This window comes from Hyperolius riggenbachi, chromosome 10, assembly GCF_040937935.1.
Source record: "Hyperolius riggenbachi isolate aHypRig1 chromosome 10, aHypRig1.pri, whole genome shotgun sequence".
NCBI lineage: Eukaryota > Metazoa > Chordata > Amphibia > Anura > Hyperoliidae > Hyperolius > Hyperolius riggenbachi.
In genome coordinates, this window is record NC_090655.1 from 222,342,922 (window position 1) to 222,364,072 (window position 21,151).

The 21,151-nt window shown below is 44.2% G+C and overlaps 2 protein-coding genes across 2 annotated transcripts in view; one reads left to right on the top strand and one right to left on the bottom strand.

The window, feature by feature from the left end:
• LOC137536838 (zinc finger protein 271-like) overlaps positions 1 to 21,151 on the bottom strand; it is a 57,267-nt gene that overhangs the window by 18,420 nt on the left and 17,696 nt on the right. The window lies entirely within an intron of this gene.
• On the top strand, positions 385 to 19,349 carry LOC137534573 (oocyte zinc finger protein XlCOF6-like). Its single transcript, XM_068256134.1, has 7 exons — positions 385 to 582; positions 5,031 to 5,130; positions 5,882 to 6,022; positions 6,107 to 6,230; positions 6,353 to 6,450; positions 7,430 to 7,544; positions 13,988 to 19,349. The coding sequence occupies exons 2-7, from the start codon at positions 5,053 to 5,055 to the stop codon at positions 15,439 to 15,441; spliced, it is 2,010 nt and encodes a 669-aa protein (XP_068112235.1). The 5' UTR covers positions 385 to 582; positions 5,031 to 5,052; the 3' UTR covers positions 15,442 to 19,349.

The following is a 21,151-nucleotide window of genomic DNA, read 5'->3' on the forward strand; positions in this document are numbered from 1 at the left end:
GCACTGAAGAGGAACCACTAGAGAGGACACCTATGTTCTCCCCACCCTGTGAGTGCACATTGGACTTCACTGCGCATGAGCAGCTTTATTAGCATGTTATTACCCACAGTGCATTTCGCTTTTCATAGCTTTGTCGTCTTTGTATTTAATTGCGCTTGACATTTTATTAATTTCCTTGTTTACCATTTTTTATTTTAATTATATCTCTTTATTTTCATATCTCCTCTCTGTTATAGAAATATTGTGGTGCTTTGGGTCGCTGACCTCGCTCTGTGCTTTATAATGAGAAAGAGACCCGGAAGGCGTGTAGTGAGACACCTAGTGTCTGAACTACAGTATAGCATGGCATGTTGCCTGGAAGTTGCTCGGAACGTAAACACTGAAGATCCCGATCGTAGACGACAATTACTAATAATCAATTGCTGCTTTCATTATTGCAGAGAGAGGATAATCTCTGCATTTCATTCATAGTTTTGAGTCATTAAAACTTTGGCTTGGTAGATGGAACGCATTATCCGGAAGTGCCAGCCAGGTTGGCAAAGCACCGGAAGCTGGCGGAAGACATTGCTGTGACTGGCAGAGGTAAGAGCAGCAATTTGTAATGTATCTTTACTTCGCCTGTCCTCAGCAATATACTATTATTGTTATCAAGAGCTATTGAACCATTATGTGATACCATAATGTGTCTTCTCCGCACAGACTCCTTTTATAGTAATTATAGTTTAATTTATTTAATGAAATAAAAAATATAGATTATAAATAAAGAAGTGCCCGACACAGGGCCACTGGCTTCACATGATCACGATTGTGTAGTTTAGGGGACCCAGCATGAAAACCTCATATGTAAATTACTTGTAGGCAAGGTAGCCTGAATCTTTGGCAAGAAAGGACCTATGGGCAGCTCTACACTGGGGCACTGCACCCCCACTGGGAATCACTGTGCCCCCACTGAGTGGCCCCCTGCTCAGTAACATACAGTTCACTGTTTCCATGCTCTCAGTGAACAGGATAGGGTCTGTAAAAAAACTATGTCCGCCTGAGTCAGGGTTGCCACCTCATCCCTTTAAACACCGTCACATCAAAGTTATATAGGTTCTGGGGCTACTCACACATAATCAGTGGCTAAACTGCATCTAACTAGCCACAAGGCATGTGTAATTAATTTGTGTCTGTATTTAAAGGGATGTGGTTGCAACCCTGGCCTGAGTCTATGTAGGCATTAAAGGGGCACTTAAGTCTGTGAAAAAAATGAGTTTTACTCACCTGGGGCTTCCAGCAGCCCCCTGCAGCTGTGTTGTGCCCACGCCGACTCCATCAGATGCTCCTGGCAGCTACCTCCGGTTTCAGCGACCGGAGCCGACAGGCCGGGAACGCGAGTGATTCTACGCGTTCCCGGCCACAATAGTGCCCTCTATGCTGCTATAGCATATAGCAGCACAGAGGGTGCTGTTGTGGCCGGGAACGCGAAGAATTGCTTGTGTTCCTGGCCTGTCGGCTCCTGTCGCCGAAACCAGAAGTGGCTGCCGGCGGGGCCAGGAGCATCTGATGGAGTCGGTGTGGGCACAATACAGCTGCAGGGGGCTGCTGGAAGCCCCAGGTGAGTAAAACTCATTTTTTTTCACAGACTTAAAGGGACTCCGAGCAGTGCAGAAACTATGGAAAGATGCATATCATTTTAAAGCGCTCTTTCTTTTCTTTCCAATGATATATAAACCACCACCCTACGTCTTTTAGTTTTCGCTATTTTCGCGATTGAAATTGCCGCGGCCGCGATTTCGATCGCGAAAATAGAGAAAACTAAAAGGCGTAGGGCAACGATTTAGGTGTCGTCAGAAAGAGGAGAAAGAGAGCTTTAAAATGATATCCATCAAGCCATAGTTATATTGCTGGAAAGGACGAGTAGAACGTTCACAGAAGGGTTAGATTTAGGAATTCACAGCAGGTGACAGGTAGGGCCCTTTTCCACTAGAGCGATTGTGATTGCTGAATCGCAAAATCGCAAATCGCTAGTGATTTTTAAATCGCTAGGGTTGTTACTTTATCATAGAAAGCATGAGAAGTATTTTCCACTACAGTGATTCGATTTGGAAATCGCTAATCGCAAATCGCAATCGCTTGCTGGAGCGATTTTTACAATGATAATACAAAGCAAATGAAAATCGCAAATCGCAATCGCATAACAGAATTAATGAAAAATCGCAATCACTGGCGTTTGTGATTTGTGATTGCGATTGCTAGTGGAAAAGGGCCCGTAGTGTTAGGTTTAGAGTTCACAGTAGGGCTAGGCTTAGGTAGAAACCTAAAACCATCTAAAAAATATGTAGCACCCCAAAACTTTCAACACATCCACTCTCACGTCACATTCACACCACACCTATAGATACCGGTACCTAAAGATCTAGCTGGCTTTCTAGGAGTGGGGGAGACGCGAGGGTGTAGTTTCAATGGCTGCCAATACAGCTCAGTAGAAATCATAGGATTGCAGTGACTCACCCCACCCCCTATGGTTATCGGCAGCAAGTTCTGTATCCACCATACATAGTTATACATACATATCTGCATAATCTGTAATGTCCTCAAACACTTGGGGGCCTTATTGTTCCTGGCATCCCCTCCCGGCTGCCGCTGTAGCCCCCATTCATAGCTTTGATTGGTTCCAGACAGTGCGGGGAGCATGCACCGTCCACTCTTTCCACCATCAAGGTCAGTGCTATTGATGGCTGAGCAGAGCAGCCATGGCCAACAGTGTTCTGGGCAAGCCTGGTTTGAAAAATATTAGTAATCGTGCATGTCTGGTACGCTTCCTGTACTGGCTGCTATACACAAACCTGCTATACACAACTGTGCCGTAGCGTTCATGAACAGGGCATGCTGAGTGGGCAGAGTATGCACCCTTGAGCTTGCACGGGAACTAATGCCTGGTACACACCATGCAATTTCCCATTATATAGATGGGAGGGAGCGGGAGCGAGAAACGCATTAAAACATCCTGGAGCCATTAACAGGCAGGACGTTTTAATGAGGCGGCTCGTCGGGAAGTGGTTAAAGTACAATTGTAGTGAGAGGTATATGAAAGCTTCCATATTTATTTCCTGTTAAACAATACCAGTTGCCTGGCTGTCCTGCTGATCCTCTTGTCTCTAATTATTTCAGCCACTGACCCTGAACAAGCATGCAGCAGTTCAGGTGTTTCTGACATTATTGTCAGATCTGACAAGATTAGCTGCATGCTTGGTTATGTTGTTATTCAGACACTACTGCAGCCAAATAGATCAGCAGGGCTGCCAGGCAAGTGGTATTGTTTAAGTGGAAATAAATATGGCAGCCTCTGTCACGGACGGTTGCGGGGCCGCAGACGCGTCCTGGAACCGCCCGTGAAGAAAAAGCGATCGCACTCGATTCTCTGCATCGATTGCGCTTCAGATCAATAGGACCAAGATTTGATGTGTAGTATCCCTCTGCCTAGGAACAGCTGGGGGATCTGTCTTAGCTGAAGTGAAAGCCTGGGGGGGAGGTGTTAATTAGCTTGGACATATTCCCTGTGGAAGGCACAATTCCCCTTTCTGTTCTGGGAACCAGGTGACACCTAGCTGATCTCATGTAGATGTTAATTAACCAAAGGGTGATCAGGATGCCTAGGTGCAGCCAGGCAGGCTACGAATCTCCGGGAGGTCTTGACACCTTGCTCACTGGTAAAGATCAAAGGGAAGTCAGCTGTTAGCAGCTAGAACACATCCTGAATAAACCTGAGTCTCATAGCATAATCCATAACTTCCCAGATCTGTCATATTTCTGGGGTTCCTGAGATGGCAGCTTCGTTAAACGTGGGGGAAGTGTAGCATGAGTCCCGATGCTGGTTCTGAGGAAGTTTCAGAACATTCTGAGGTAAGGACTGCCAGTTAGGCAGTTTGAAAGTGCCCTGATGATACCACAAGGGTCCCACCCCTCATGTCTGGTATCAGGGCGCTGGGTAAATCGAGACCGACCTGAAAATATTAGTAAATCTGCCCTGACCTGTACGGTTCTGTGAGATAGAGCCCATATATGGTTAAGGCATGATTTCTGGTCTCCAGGACAAGGGGAGGACTCATCTCATGTTCTAAGGGGGTGTGTGGGCCCGCCCTCACTCCCTCCTACTGAATCAGGGGCATAAGAATGGCAGAGGAGCCAAACTCAGTGTCCTCCACCCTGAAAACATCTTGAACTCATCGGTGCCAGCTTGAGGATATGCTGGCATCCACCTGGTCTGAACTCTGAACTTTGATTGAAACCCAGAACTCTGATTTTTCCCACAAAAAGGACATCTTTCCAGGAACTAAGTATTTTTCTCCCTTCTTTTATTTTTTATACTGGCTATTACTGGTTTAATAATTGTTGATTTTAATAATTGTCTGTATATATTAATTATTTATATTGCGTGAATAAACGACTTTCTCCAAGTCATTCACTGTCCGCTACCCTGCTTATCAGCACACACAGAACTGATCCCGGGTCTCTGAAGATACGCTACTGTTTGTTCGTTGTTGGCTAGACAGAATACCGTGTGTTTAACCGTTTTATTCGCAGGACTAGTCAGTCAGTTAGTGGGCTCCACGGTCCCATGGTAACCGCGGTGGTGGCAGTTTACTCTGAACCAGTGGGTGACGTTGTAATTACCCGTGTCTCACAGGCTCCCTTCTGAGTTGTCTGCGGCTAATTCTTAACGGTTCCTGCGCATTGACTGCGACCAGAGTTCGCACGATCCGTGCGCTGGCACCGTTTAGAAGGCTAAGTGCGGTCAGCCACTAGGGCTCCTGTGACAGCCTCCATTTATCCTTCACTATAGTTGTCATTTAACATATATGGACAGCTGTGCAGCTTTTGTGAGCAGAGGGGCACATTAATAGATGCAGAAGGTGGTTTTCTGAGTGATCAGCTCACAAAAGCCTGTATAGTAATTCAATGGTTTTTTTTTGCCAGTGTATGATTAAAAAAAAATTTAAAATATGTTGAAAAATGTGGATTAGCTATTAAACATTTTATTATCACAGATGTGAAGTGTAAAACCCCAACATGTCTCAAGAGTGGAGAAATGTGTATGAGAAGATATTGGGATTCACCCTGGAGATCATCTCCCTACTGACTGGAGAGGTGAGAAGGATTCTGGGAGGGTCATATGACATCACTCTTCTCTCTATTAATCAAACAGGCCTAACGGGAGAGGTGAGGAGGATTCTGGGATTATCACATGACAATGTTCTTATCTGTAGTGATAAAAGAAAGGGGGGACTATCACATGACATTGTTTATTTTCATGAATAATACAGAGCCTTAAATATAGAGGTGATGAGGATTCTAGGAGTGCCAAATGGCTTCACTTTTTTCAGCCAGAAACAATACAGAATGGAGCCAGATGTATGTGTGCCCTTTATCAAGCTCTTTACCCAATGATAACCAGATACATAATCAAGCATCAACATTAATTTACCTGCTCATGCAATGTCTTAAATTAGTCACTTTACCAATTGTACTAATTACTAGGGAATATCCCAAGAAGAGGAGTTAATGGTGTATTTATATTATGATCACACAGTAATACATTCCATCCTCTCCTCCTGTGTAAGGAGCAGTGGTTGTGCATAGGATGTCACATGCCATAATATTGAAGAAGACGATATGAAGATTATGTCAAATATCTTCACGCTACCTCCATTCGTGCCATTTGTGGAATTATTCTTTATTAAAACCAAGACCAGACTGGAGAGGGGAGGTGCATTCTGGGAGACATGAAACATAATTTTTACTTTTTCTAGTGGAATAGATGCCTAACAGGGTACATGACAAGGTTTGTGAGAATGTGACTGTGTACATATTAATTTAGTTGATCTCTACGTTTACATAGGATTATACAGTACTGAAGAAGACCTTTGTGGATAGGTGGGCCTCCATTGTGAACCCTCCAGGTCCCACTCTGTTGCCTGAGAAAAATGACAAGAGGATTTTAGAAATTACCAGCAAGATGACTGAGCTGCTGACAGGAGAGGTGAGCAGTGCTGGGAATTATGGGGCATTATACAGAAACACAAGGGGTGTGTCCTAATGGTGACTGCCTCGTTGTGTGTATCAGGTTCCTGTAAGGTGTCAGGATGTCGCTATCTGTTTTTCCATGGAGGAGTGGCAGTATATGGAAGGACACAAGGATCTCTACAAGGACATTGTCATGGAGAATCAGCCGCCCCTCACATCACTGGGTAAGAGGAGACTTTCATTTCCAGAGCAGGAGACAGCTTTACAGAAGGTCATACTAGATATACACCATCAGATAAGTACATAGAGACATTATATTCAGTTGGTGCGTGTGTGCTCCCTACAGATGGATCCAATGACAGAAACCCACCAGAGAGATGTACAGGTCCTCTCTATTCCCAGGAATGTACACAGAAAGATCACACCAGTCCTCATCAGTCACAGGTAGGTTGAACTTATCTCGATTATAAGCAAACTGTGCCTGCCTTATTAGCTGATACTGTGACAAATGTCCCTCTCTGCCCACCCAGCCCATAAAGTTACTAGTACTGAGGTCCAAAGTCTATGTATCAGCAAGCTAAGAGGAATGTCATTGGCAGAGTTTAGACAACTCTTGCCCACACACCCACAGATATATGTCACCATGGATTTCTAAAGCTATGTATACACACTATATTTAATCTTTTTACATTTACCCTGTGGTTTGGGTTCTTCCATCTGGAGTGGTAAAGACACCTCCCTCCACCCCCAGTACTATACATTTCATCTCCTTTGGAGGTGTTCACTTTTCGGGTGTTATCTACAACCAAGAAGGACCAACCAGGAATGTGACCATCCAGTTCCAGTAGGACCTGGAATACCAAGCGGGGACGGTTATTTCCCCGTTGACAATATACGGTGGTTGCCGGGACTGGAACCCACCTTTGTGAGTATAAATACTCTTGTACTACAATCTAATATCCCACAATACTGCACTATTTGGCTGCTGGTCTCTTCTTGTCATACAGGTGACCGTGGTATCCGCACAGTGACCACCTTTACTACTTGTTCATAAGGGAATGAAGATGGCAGCCTCCATGCTTCTCTCACTTCTGGTTCCCTTAAAGGAAAAATGAAGCATTGTTGATTAAAGAATGCAATATAGCCCACTGTATAACAAAAGGCATACATTTTAAAAAGAATACTTGCGTCTCTGTTGTTCTGAGAGTTGTAGTATAACTGGAACATTAAGCTTCCAGTTATGGCTGCTGCAATAACCAGTCCCTAGGGGTTAGAGTTCCTCTTTACGATTTCTGCAGAGGAATTTGCAGCAGCTCTGTGATGCCCTGAAGTACAGAAACAGCCTCTCACTATAGTCAATGAGATGGAAATTATGCTGAGTTGATGCACATATCATTTTAATTAGCGGTTTGTGTTTGACTAGGATGACCTGCTTATCGGCATCCGAGTGGAAGCCAGCGGAAATGACACTGAAGAGCTGTATGCTGGGGGTGATAAATCATATAAGGAGGCGAATATTGCCGCAGAGTTCCGCACAGGTGAGTTATTAGTATTATTATTATTATTGATTTATAAAGCGCCAACATATTCCGTGGCGCTGTACAAAGTAAGAAACAAACATGGGGTACATAATAATACAGACAATGGTGCACACCAATATACAAGATACATAATTAGTGACAAAATACAAAGAATGATACAAAATACAAATTATCGAATTGGTAATGACAGCGATAAAATTAACATGATGAATAAAATGTATAATGGTTACCAAGACACAAAAGGGGGAGAGAGCCCTGCCCTTGCGAGCTTACAATCTAAAGGGAATGGGGGGGGGGGGTGGAAACAGGAGGAGGGGTAATATGCAGCAAATATATAGAGGCTGTGTGTTTTAGGATACCTAGTAGGAGTACAATTTGGTCTTAGTACAAAGGGAAGTGGCCTAAGGTAAAACATATGCTTGTCAGAACAAGTGTGTTTTTAGAGAGCATTTAAAGGTAACAAAGGTTGGCGAGTGACGGATGTGTTGTGGGAGGGCATTCCAGAGGAGAGGTGAAGTGCGTGCGAAGTCTTGTGAATGTGAGGAGTTGATTCTAGAGGAGGACAACAGAAGATCATGTGCCGATCTGAGATTGCGATTGGGTTTGTATCTGGAGATTAGTGAGGATATGTACCGGGGAGAGAGATTGTGGAGAGCTTTGTAGGTTAGGGTTAGGAGTTTGAACTGAATCCTCTGGTTAATTTGCAGCCAGTGAAGAGTTTGACAAAGAGGGTTGGCAGAGGAAGATCGAGAAGAAAGATGAATGAGACGAGCAGTTGAGTTCAGTACCGATTGGAGCGGGGCCAGTTTGTTAGACGGTAGTCCACAAAGTAGTACGTTGCAGTAGTCCAGACGAGAAATTATGAGAGCATGTATTAACATTTTAGTTGTGTCTTGAGTGAGAAAAGGACGGATGCGAGATATGTTTTTGAGTTGGAGATGGCAGGAGCTGGTTATGGAGTGAACATGTGGAATAAAAGAGAGAGATGAGTCGAATATCACCCCCAAGCACCGAGCTTTGGGAACTGAAGTTATGGGAGTGTTATTAACAATTATTGTAACTTCAGGCAGGGAGGTGGACAGAGACGGTGGAAAAATTATTAGTTCTGTTTTACTCATATTAAGTTTTAGGAAGCGAGAGGACATGAAGGAGGATATAGCAGACAAGCAGTCAGGAACACGTTTAAGGAGGGAGTTAAGGTCTGGGGCAGAGAGGTACAGTTGTGTATCGTCTGCATAGAGGTGGTATTGAAACCCGAATGACTTGATTAAATCACCAAGACCATGCATGTAGATGGAAAAGAGGAGGGGACCAAGGACAGAGCCTTGGGAAACCGCGACAGACAAAGCATGAGGAGAAGAGATCTGATCTGAGTAGGAGACTGTGAAGGACCTTCCAGAGAGGTAGGAAGATAACCATGTGAGAGCAAGGCCCTTTATTCCGACATTTGAAAGTATTTGTAGGAGTAAGGTGTGGTCAACCGTATCAAATGCTGATGACAGGTCAAGAAGGATGAGTATGGAAAATTGACCTTTGGATTTAGTTGTAAGAAGGTCATTGGCCACTTTGGTAAGGGCTGTTTCTGTGGAGTGGTTAGAGCGAAAGCCAGACTGGAACTGATCAAGTAGGGAGTTAGCAGATAAATAATGGCTTAATTCTGCATGTATATGGCGTTCAAGTAGTTTGGATGCAAATGGAAGAAGTGACGCTGGGCGGTAGTTGGCGAGTGTGTGGTAGGATCTAGAGAAGGTTTTTTAAGTAGTGGTGTCACAACAGCTTTTTTGAGTGGGGACGGAAAGATGTCAGTAGAGAGGGACAGGTTAAATGGAGATGTTAGTGCAGGCAAGAGAGATGAAGATAGCTGCGGAATGAAATGGGAGGGAATAGGATCCAAAGAACAGGTGGTTAGATTAGCTTTGGCAATTATAGAGGAAAGAGAGTGTTCAGAGAGTGGAGAGAAGGCAGTTAGAGAGCAGTCAATGAGAGGTGTGGAGGTGGCGTACGTTAAAAAGGGGCGCTGGGAAAAAAGGGCGCCGGGTTTTAAACGATAAACATGGATAACGTTTAAAAATATAATGTACTATATTTCGTTTAAAAATAATGTTTTATAAAGTTATAAATCATTAAATAATGTGCATGAAATTGGCAATTGTGAAAACGTTAATCTTCCGTTTAAAAAGTGAAACGTATAATAACGTTTAAAAAAAAATAGTAAGTAACCCTCCCTGTACCTACCCCTAACCCCTAGACCCCCGTGTTGGTGCCTAAACCTAAGACCCCCCTGGTGGTGCCTAAACCTAAGACTCCCCTGATGGTGCCTAAACCTAAGACTCCCCTGGTGGTGCCTAAACCTAAGACTCCCCTGGTGGTGCCTAAACCTAAGACCCCCCTCTTGATGCCTAAACCTAAGACCCCCCTGGTGGTGCCTAAACCTAAGACCCCCCTGTGATAAGCATTAATAACGTGTGAAAAAAATATTGTGCTGTTTTTCGTTTAAAAATAATGTTTTAAAAAAGATTGTACTGTTTTTCGTTTAAAAATAATGTTTAAAAAATTATAAATCATAAAATAATGTGTAATCATGAGAAGCAGTTATAAAACAGTAAAAGTCTCCGGGCGCCGCTTATAAAACGTTATTTTTCTCCGGCGCCCTTTTTTCCTGTCGGGCGCCCATTAAACGATATTTATTATGGGAGTGAATGGCGGCGCCCGATTTGTCCACTTGCCTCAGGCGCCCGAATTTACTGTTACCGTGGAGGTGGGATTTGAGGGCTGCATGCAGAATTCACTACTGATTTTGTCAATTTTATCAGTGAAGTATGTTGCAAATTCTTCAGCTGATAAGCAAGATGAAGGAGGAGGAGGGGGATGGAGAACGTATTTGAAGGTGCTGAACAAGCATTTTGGATTGTGTAAATGGGCGGATATTAGGGAAGAAAAATATGACATTTTTTGCCACCGAGAGTGCGTTTCTGAAGTTGTTCAAGGCAATTTTATATAAGATGAAGTCCTCACTTGTGTTACTTTTCCTCCAGCGCCGTTCAGCTGCTCTAGAGCATCTTTTTAACTGTTTAGTGGTTTTGGTCATCCAGGGTTGGCGACAGACACGGTGAGGGCGGGCATTGACGAGGGGGGTGAAGTCATCCATGACTTTTGTAATGGAGCTGTTGTAGTGTATAGCAGCCGAGTCTGGGTCATTGAAGGATTGTGTGAGGAGAGGTGCCGCGGCATCAGATACAGTTTCAATGTCTAGATTGCGATAGTTTCTTCGAGTATGTGAGCGTGCTTGTGCCAGGGTGGTAGGAAAAGAGGAGGAGAGAGAGAAGCTAAGTAGGTTATGGTCAGAGAGTGGTAGCGGATCATAAGTAAAGTCAGTGACAGAGCAGAGACGAGTGAATACAAGGTCAAGCGTATGGCCATCAGTGTGGGTTGAGGTAGAGGACCACTGAGACAAGCCATAGGAGGAAGTGAGTGATAGAAGTTTTTTGGAGACAGTGTTATTGGTGTCAATAGGAATGTTAAAATCACCAATGATGATGGTAGGGATGTCAGAGGATAGTAACTGGAGAATCCAGGCAGAGAAATGATCCAAGAAAACAGAAGCAGGGCCTGGAGGGCAGTAAATAACTGCAATTTGGAGGTTCTAGGGAGAGTATAGTCGGACTGCATGGACTTCAAAGGATGGCAGGGAGAGAGAGGGTATAGGAGTGAGAGGCTTGAAGGAGCATTTATCTGAGAGGAGAATGCCCACACCACCACCATGTTTATTCCCACTTCTAGGAGTGTGGCTAAAGCGGAAACCTCCATTGGAGAGGGCGGCAGGTGAGACTGTGTCAGAAGGGGTCAGCCAGGTTTCAGTGATCCCAAAGAATGTGAAAGCATTGGAAATGAAAAGATCATGGATAAAGGGCAGTTTGTTGCAGACTGAGCGGGCATTCCAGAGGGCAGCCGAGATCGGAGGGGGTGTAGGGGGAAGGAGTGGAATATTAATAAGGTTACAGTAAGAGGGAGGGAAATTTGATTTATTGCAAACAGTGTGATTAGCAGGGGGAGTGGGGGTCCAGGGTTAGGTGAAATGTCCCCAGCAACAAGGAGGAGGAGTAGGCAGATATAGCGGAGCAGAAGTTGCGGTGTAGACTTATATTTAGACGTAGTGTGACATGGAAGGTGAGGTTGTAAGTATAAGAAAATCTCATGAGAGGCAAGCTGTGGAGTGGATAGGAGGGATGGTGAAATGTACAGCATATTACTGACAGCAGGGGGATGTAGTGTGTGGAGAGATTTGAGGATGACTGGGGAGAGCAGGCAGATAGTAAACACCAGATTAAACATTTTTGCAATTAACCAGAGAAGCAGAGTTTTCTGTCAGTTCCTTCGGTTCCCTTCTGGTTCAATTCTGGTCTAATTTTGGTTGTTGTATTTTCTTTACACTTAAGAGTTACAGATGCACTTTGAGTTCAGATGCTCAAAAACTGACCAGTGGTCAAAATTGACTTCCTATGCTAGCTATATGCAAACAGGCTGCCAGCATCTTAATTAGCAGACTGAATGCAGGTGAGATGGTGAAGTGTTTGAATGGGAGTCTCAGCAGAGTTATAAACCCAGTAGAGGTTTCCTGCTTTGCCTTTTATGTTAATTAGAATGTTTATACTCATGTAGCTGCTTGTACGCAGAAGTACTGTGTGCAGCTGACTCATCCTGACTTAAAGCTAAGTTATCACTTATGCGCCTGTAATATATGCATTCTAGCATCACATCTGTGTTTCTGTATGCACTTGCATTGCACTGAATTCAATAGTAAACTGGATAGTGCGGATTTCCTGTTCTCTTGCATTTAAAAGGAAATAAACATGGCAGCCTCTCTATCCCTCTCTTTTAGGTGTCATTTAAAGGAAACCTAAATATAAAAAAGTAATGCTCATTTACTTATGTGGGGCACCTTTCAGCCCCCTGAAGTCTTCCTGGTCGCTCACTGTCATCCCGCGCTCCACCGTTCCTCCGGTGTCCCCCGTCCAACAATACATGCTTGGCCTCGTGCTGCGCGTGTCTGCTATCATGCTCCTGTGGTTGGGAGTACTCTGCACTTGTGCAGTAAGCAAAAATTGCTAGTGCACGTGCGCAGAATGCTCCCAGCTGCAGGAGCGCGGTAGAGGATGCGTGCTGTCAGCTCCATGCACCTGCAGTGGCTGGCCGACTCGTCAATCTGTAAGGAAAAAAAGGGCCCCTGGGGGGGGGTACTTACCTCCTCCGTCCCTCCTTTGCTTTAGCGGGGCATCCCGAATCGATGTGATGTAAATATTTACCTACCACGATCCTGCGCAGGTGCACTAGCCACTCATCATTCAGACAAAAAGTAGGGATAATAAAAATTGCACCCTGCAGAAAGAAAACACAGAGACAACAGGAGCCCAAATGGTGCAGTATGTCACAGTGCCAGGAGTATGTAAAATATGCGGATGTCTTATACTCACAAAGGTGGGTTGCAGAAGGGCAACCGACCACTAGAAGCAGGTGGAGATGTATAACCCCGACTCCACTCGGGTGACCAGACGGAGCTGGTGATGGTCGCACTCTTGATAAAAAGCAAACCTCAAATTACCTAAATTGGTAAAAGAGTGTTGATCCCCCTCCAAAAGGAGGGTGAAGGCACAAGGTAAAGGGGGAAGAGGCGCCCAGAGCAGATAAAATACGTTAAAAACAAATAAAATGAAAAAAGTGAGGTGGCTTACCTCAATGAAGACAAATTCACGTATTCATAGAATTTTATTGCACTGGCAACGCGTTTCGTGGATGCCTACCCACTTCCTCAGGCCAAATAGCAGTGCCTAATAGTGCTTGTAGCCACAAATAAGGCGCCTCTATCACTCATCATTCAGGTTAAGGCAGAAATAGCTGAACCCGATCGATCTGCTCTACTGCGCAGACGTGAGTCCTTTTGCGCCTGTGCAATAGAGCAGATACAAATGGGCTTTGCTATTTCCACCTACCCTGAACGAAGAGCTGCTACTGCGCCTGTGCTTGATCCCGGAAAGGTAGATAAATCAAACCTTGTCAAGCTTGTCGGGAGAGGATTAGGGGACTATTCAGGGCAGCCAGCGCTGGATTCCCTGAACCTGCAGGGGAGGGGGAAGCCTCATTGGGACCCTGAGGCTTCCCCCTCCCGAGGTGAGTATCCCCAAGAGGTTTTTTTTTATGTTACAGAGCCTCTGTAAGTGGAGTGTTCCTGGTATGCAGTAATCAGTATTTACCGGTAGAGGTTTACTGATAAACTGGTGAAAGGGGCCCAAGGTTCATAAATCTGCACAGAGAGAAAAGGCTAGTTGTTCATTCCAATCCTTGACGAACAGTATTAGAATTGTAAAGACATTAGAGTGAATTGTACTTAGTGGACTTTGACCTTTTTTTTTCAAATGTACTTATTAGATCTATTTAATTTTCAGAAATTGAAGAACCTGCTGGTGATGACTTGGATTGTCCTGTTAGTTTGTCTCCAGAACTTCATGAAGAAGATGATGACCTCACAGAAAATACCATTCCTTCTCCAAATATCTGTCCAGCACCTCAGAGTGTACATTGGTCCTCTGAGCTGTCCAATGCTGAGCAACTTTCTCCAAATTCTGCCTCATCTACAACAGAACAGAGTGGTGCTCCGATATTTTCTTGTTATGAATGTGGGATGACTTTTACCCAAGACATGGACCTTTCTCTTCATCAGCAAGATCACTCTACAAAAAATATCTTTCGCTGTATGGACTGTGGGAAGTCTTTTGGCTACAGATCACTGTTGATCACCCATCAAAGGATCCACACTGGTGAGCGTCCTTTTGCCTGCTCGGATTGTGGAAAACGGTTCACACAGAAGGGCAGTCTCGTCAACCACCAGTGGACTCATGCTACAGAAAAGCCCTTTGACTGCATTCGGTGTGGAAAATGTTTCAGTAGCTCCTCAAATTTGGCCATGCATAAAAAGATTCATATGCAGAAAAGAGAGCACAGAAAGACCCCTACCTGTAGAAATGTTCTTGTGAACCACAAGAAGATCGACCAAAGGGAAAAGCAATATTCATGCTCTAAAAACAGATCTTTTACAGAAGCATTACATCTGGAGAAACATCAGAAAGTCCACAAGGACAAAACGCCCTTTTCATGTTCGGAGTGTGACAAGTGCTTCAACTATAAATCTGTGCTTGCCATACATCTTAGAGTTCACACAGGAGAGAAGCCATTCACTTGTTCAGATTGTGGGAAAAGCTTTGCACAGAAGGTAGGGCTTATCACACATCTAAGAGTACACACAGGTGAGCGCCCATTTAAATGTTCAGAGTGTGGGAAATGCTTTGCGCAGAAGCATGGACTTGTGACGCACAAGATGGCCCACAAGACGCAGAAGCTATTTAAGGGTAGTGACTGTAGAAAAGGATTAAAAAATGCAACCCGCTTGGCTCAGCATCGAAAGGCCCACGCTGGCAAGAAGCCATTTTGGTGCTCGACTTGTAAAAAGGGTTTCAAAAGCAACTGGGCTCTGGGCAGGCACCAGAAAGATCACCCAGGAGAGAAGCCTGTCCAGTGCTTGGAGTGTGGGAAGGATTTCCCAGACACCTCAGCCTTGGCCAAACATAGGTGTGTTCGTGAGGAAGAGGAGCTCTTCCATTGCTCAGAATGCGGAAAAGATTTTGCATTCAAGTCATTGCTACTTATGCATCAGAGGGTTCACACTGGAGAGCGGCCGTTCACATGCTCTGACTGCGGAAAGGGATTTGCGCAGAAGGCGGGACTGGTTGCACATCAGCGAATTCACACGGGAGAAAAACCATTCTCTTGTCTTAAGTGTGGAAAGCAATTTACACAAAAAGGGCATCTAGTGAAACATCAGCAGCTTCATTCAACAGGGTAGGCAAGGCTGGGGTAGGAGCTACTGAGACATCTCAGAAATAAATAGACACCATGATGTGCACACAGTGCCAAGTTTATTATACAGTATTACCCGCCTGATACAGAAACCAAATACAGAATATTAATAGTTAATTGATCCACATCCAGCTTTCTGCAATGTCTTGACACAGCCAGGTATGGAAACAATGTGGTCCGTGATCCAAATCCCAATCCAAAAAAAAGCTTTATTGGCAAGACCAAATAAATACATTTAGCATTGCCAAAGCAAAACATTAGCATTAGTATAGGAGGGGGTGGTTGTGTGAAAAAGGGAAGGGAATAAAGGGTTAGGGTATGCAGTCCATGAGGATGTGGAGGATATAAGACCGACAGAACATTTATATCACACTTTTCTCCTGGTGGACTCAAAGCACCAGAGCTGCAGCCACAGGGATGCGCTCTATTGGCAGTAGCAGTGTTAGGGAGTCTTGCCCAAGGTCTCCTTCCAAATAGGTGCTGGCTTACTGAACAGGGAGAGCCGAGATTTGATCCCTGGTCCCCTGTGTCAGAGGCAGAGCCCTTAACCATTACACTCTCTAGCCACTACCACTATAAGGGACAGTATAGGGGGCTGGGATATAGTCCATAGGGGTGAGGAGGATATAGGGGACAGTGTAAGGGGTATCGTGCTTCTATCAGTTGGTGGCAGGTAGTGACATATCAGGCATCTAGTTGCACGGTTGTTTCCTCTTCCACCCACCTCCTCATCTGTGAAGGTGAAATCCGGGACGTGGGGGCAGAGAGTCTCTGGAAGTGGGCACTCCTCACAGGTGCATATTTGCTGCAGTGTAACAGGAAGTAGACCTCATCCTCCAGGACTCCCTGGTCACATTGGCCTCAATTCATAAAGCATTACCGCATGCGTTATCGCCCAAGCGGTAAATTACCGCATGGTATGTTGTTGATAGTGGATTCTTAAAATGTAACGCATGTTTTACCCCATGCGGTAATAGTGCGTAATGAAAACGTTGTTTGTGTCAGTAAACTGAATGAAGTGTATTCATGAAAAAAAAAAGGGGGGGAGGAAGGAAGCGATAAATAACATGTTGTTATCGCCAGCAAAGACCTGGTGAGTTTGCTCTACACAGTAGCATTTTAGGTGACAAATGGAGCCCCTTCAGTGTTTCATGTTATGGAATTTTTAAGGATACAGAGGAGGAAGGGTGGTTGTAATATCATCCAGGCTTTTAGAAATCGTACAGAGTTAGATAATTTATAAGAATAATTATATATATACATATATATATATATATATATATATATTATAAAAAAATAAGTCACATGTCTAAAACTGCCCACTTCTACCCAGCATGCACCTTGTCATTAGGAAGTCAGCGGCAAACTACCGCACTCAGCAAATTATACCGACAGCTTTCCACACACTTACCGACTGCTATCGCAATCACCTTGCACTCAGAATTTTTTTTAATTAATTCACTGCAAAAACCCTCATTTACCGCTAGCGATAATTTCCCGCCCATCTCTGAACTACCGCCCTCACTTTTATGAATCGAGGCCATTGTCTGCACAGTCTCTCCTCCCAGGGCTTCCACGTCTGTCTGTGCTGCCCTATCTCTATCTCCAGGCTGTGGATGCTCAGACTGTATAGGCTCAGGGTCTGTCTGTCTGTCTTTGGGGTGGTGCAGCCTCTCCAGATACGGGGCCATTGTGTACTCCCTCTGCAGTGATTGGTAGACAGTGAGTTTCTGCGAGTTCTTTATGTCACTCCTCCATTCCTCTATGTATCGTTCCTTGTAGCTTTCTATAGTCCATTTTATTTGGGCTGGACTGGGGAATTTTGTCCCTCACGCAGACGCAAAAGTTTGCCATAGGAAGCGGGTTTCCAGCAAACTCCTTTGAATGGCAGGATTGACAATAGCCCAGATATGTTCTATGTGATTAATGCCATGCCTCTGACTGACACATTGCAGCTTCTGGATGCCATGTTTCCCCTGCCAGGCCTGGGTGTGTTTAGCACGGTGACACAGAGCTCAATCTTCCTTACACAGAGTGGATGTTTTTAACAGTAGTTCTGTGTAGGATGGGTGCAGGATACAATCCCCCACCCAGGGTGGATAAAAATAGTCTAAACTCGGTTATACAGAAGCGCCAAGGGGCATAAAAAAATTAAAGTGTTATTAAAGCAGACAGGCGTCATGTGTTGCTAATCCTGCTTTGCAAATACTTGTGTTTTATGCACCTGATGAAGCGGCTTACATTGCCGAGAAACGCGTTGCAGCAATATGTTTGAGTATCCTATTTTTGAATAGAAAGACATGGAGGCCCCCTAACCTTAAGCTTCGGCATTGGCACAGATGATCGGTGGCTGCTTGCATGGACGTGTGTGTACAGTGATATGCATTATCTCCTATTAGAGACACTTAGGCTTTGAAGTAACATATGGTGCACTAGACCACTAAAAGCAATTGATGTGTATGATTGTATCCTCGATACAACTCAACCTTTTCATTTGTTTTTAACTCTTGTAGCAAGGACTCGCTAGTGTCCATTACATTTTGGCGTATTGAAGTCTATTGGCCTGATTCACAAAGCTTATCTGTTCAATTACCTCATCTTACTTATTAAAGGACACATCCAAGGACTTTATAAATAAAAAAAATCCACTTACCCTGGGCTTACTCCAGCCCGTCCGCCGTCCTGTGCCCTCGTCACAGCTCCGCTTCACGCTGGTGGTCCATGGTCCTCAAGCGCAAGACTCCCACTGCGCCTGCACGAGTGGCGCTCAGTCGCGCTGACATCATCCGGACTGTACTGAGCAGGTGCAGTAGTTCTACGCCTGCGCAGTACAGCCCGGATGATGCCAGTGTGACTTAGTAAGCCGCACACTGGAGCGCAGGAAGATGCCAACCTGGCGAGGTCGGCATCTGCACCGAAGGAGCCTGTGAGCCAACGGAGCTGCGGCAATGACACAGCAGTTGCAAGGGGCTGGAGGAAGCCCGAGGTAAATGGATTTCTTTTTTTTTTTTTATTTCCACGGACCTTCCCTTTAACTCAAATTTATCTCTCCTTAAATGACTTCACTCATGATACTGACTTTAATAATTGTATAACTCTCCTTAAAGTGGTCTGAAAGTCCGCATTTCAACTTTTCTCTAAAAGATTCCTCACAGCTTGAAAGCTACTATACCAGAATTTTTTTTAGCAGAACATCACTGAAATGGTTAAACAAAAGCACTTTGTCCTGCTATTTAGCTTCAATCCGCATCCAAACTGTAGATAACAGTATCTTTGTTTACATTTCACTGTTGTTACAATGTGTGTAAACAACAAATATGATAACTGTATGAGTAATAAAAAGTAGGAAAGCACATTTTTATTGATTGTTATGGCGGAGTTTCAGACCACTTTAACTTAAAGCACTTGACTTAAATCATGGTTTAGCTCCCCTTATCTATTTATCTCATGAATTATCTCTCCTCATTTGTTTATCTCATGCATTAGCACTCCTTACAGTTAAGGTGAAAAATAAGTAACCTTTGTGAATCAATCCCACATGTGTCCTGTTTTTGTACCAATAAAGCTTTTGTATACCTATGAGGCTTAGTGACCCAATTTATGGTACTGTTGGTATAATCAAACTTACCGTTGTTTAGAAGCAACCTAAAGGGTCCTATTTAGGCATTCAAATTCACATTTGAACTTAAAACTAATGTAAGTCAATGGGATTGTTCACACTTAAATGCTGTACTGTAATTTTGCATATCATGTGTATTTTCTCATTAACAATCATTAGCTGTTGTAATAAAATGTATACACTGGTACGCACACGGATGCAGTGTCTAAACGTTTGCATGCAAAAAAAGTTCCATGCATACAAATGTAAATCCTCTTTTACTAAGGCAATAACTTCCTGCAAATGAAAAAAAAATCTTGAATGCATATGTATGAAAAACAAATGCTCCACGCAGGACCTGCAATGGCACATTGGGAAGTTCTATCTAATTTCCAGGGAATATGTTTGCCAACCCTTGTTAATCCTTTGTCCCCAGTGCAGGGTGGAATTGGCTAGATAGGCAGAGCAAGGGAGCGTGGGGTTCCACCCCCTAAGCATTACCAGCTTATATTGTTCCCAACATTTGGGGATAGCTGTCGTTTTTAAAGAGACACTGAAGTCTCTTAAAGATCCTCTTTTAATTACAAAATTGTGTTTAACATTATTGTCCTACCTAAGCCGCCGCATCCCCGCGGCTGTAATCTCACTAAATCCCCCCCCGCCCTCTCCCCTGCAAAATCCACGTCTTTCTTGCTGTTGTTGATAGCAGAGCTTTCAGCCGCAGCTCTGCCTCCATTCGCGTCTATCAGCGGCAGATCTCCGCCTCTCCCCAGTCCCTCTCAGTGAAGAAAGACTGAGAGGGGTGGGGAAGAGGCGACGATCCGGGCTGATAGATGCGCTGAGAGGCAGAGCTGCGGCTCATGGCTCTGCCTCTCACGAAAGCGCTGCCTGGATTGCCCCCCGGGGAGTTAGGGGGATTTAGTTAGATTAAAGCGGGGGAGGGGGGGATGCGGCAGTTTAGGTAGGGCAATAATGTTAAACACGATTTTGTAATAAAAAGAGGATTTTTAAGAGACTTCAGAGTCTCTTTAAAAGTAATTGCAAATATAGTTGTATTTTTATTATCATTGTAATTGTAAACTTTTAAAAACAGAAAGCTTCTGTCTTTTTAAGACTAACATGTGAACAAGCGTTCTCATAACCTTGAGTGATGTGAGAATAATTACTGGTTGCTGCTGGTGACCTTCTACATTTTGTTACTTTCACCAGACAGAATTTATAAACAGAGAAGTTTAAATTAGTACATTTTTTTAGCTGAAAACCATGCGGATTCTGGTAGCAAATGTAACTGTGGAACACACATTCAATTATTAATAGCCAATGATTAGCCAATTCCTTGTAGTACGAGAGCTTACCTACACAATCTTACAACAAGAAAACGAGAGAGAACACAGAGAGCCCAATATATTGCAGTATGTACTGGACTGATGGGGGTGATGAGAGGAAAGTATGTGAAGTTATACTCACAAACATGGATTACCACTAAGGCAACCACTGTAGATGCAGGGGGGGAGATTAGACCTGTCCCCACTCAGGATTAAGAAGTCGCTCTCTGTAGATCTGGAAACAGAGGCGCCAAAAGGATAAAAGTAGCTTAAACTTAAAAAAAAAATGGGGTGAGGCAGTGGTGGACTTACCTCTTCCAAACAGACATAAAAACAGGTTGATATATCAGCAAGCAAATTTATATATACACTCAAAAGGGTCAGAGCAACGCGCTTTGCTGGTGTGGCCCCGCTTCATCAGGCAATAGTGGATGGAGCATACAGCAGTTTCTATGACTCAGCCTAGCGTCTCTGTGAGAAGCGCTAAGCTGAGTCATAAAAAAAAATGTTGCTGTATGCCTCTGTTGCCTGCCTGCGAAATGCGTTGCTTTGACCCTTTGGAGTGTATATATAAATTTGCTTGTTGATATATCAACCTGTTTTTGTGTCTGCTTGGAGGAGGTACCGTAAGTCCACCACTGCCTTGCCCACATTTTTTATTTTTTTTTAAGTTTTAGCTACTTTGATCCTTTTGGCGCCTCTGTTCAATTCCACATTACCTACACACATGACCGGTCGTAAAAGTGTTTGGTGATTAACTCCCCCCCCCCCCC

Bases quoted from the DNA above. Each gene is read 5' to 3' on its own strand.
- LOC137534573 (XM_068256134.1), top strand. From the start codon at position 5,053: ATGTCTCAAGAGTGGAGAAATGTGTATGAGAAGATATTGGGATTCACC. The intron at 6,231-6,352 runs GTAAGAGGAGAC...TGCTCCCTACAG, and splicing joins GCCGCCCCTCACATCACTGG to ATGGATCCAATGACAGAAAC. The intron at 7,545-13,987 runs GTGAGTTATTAG...TTTAATTTTCAG, and splicing joins TGCCGCAGAGTTCCGCACAG to AAATTGAAGAACCTGCTGGT.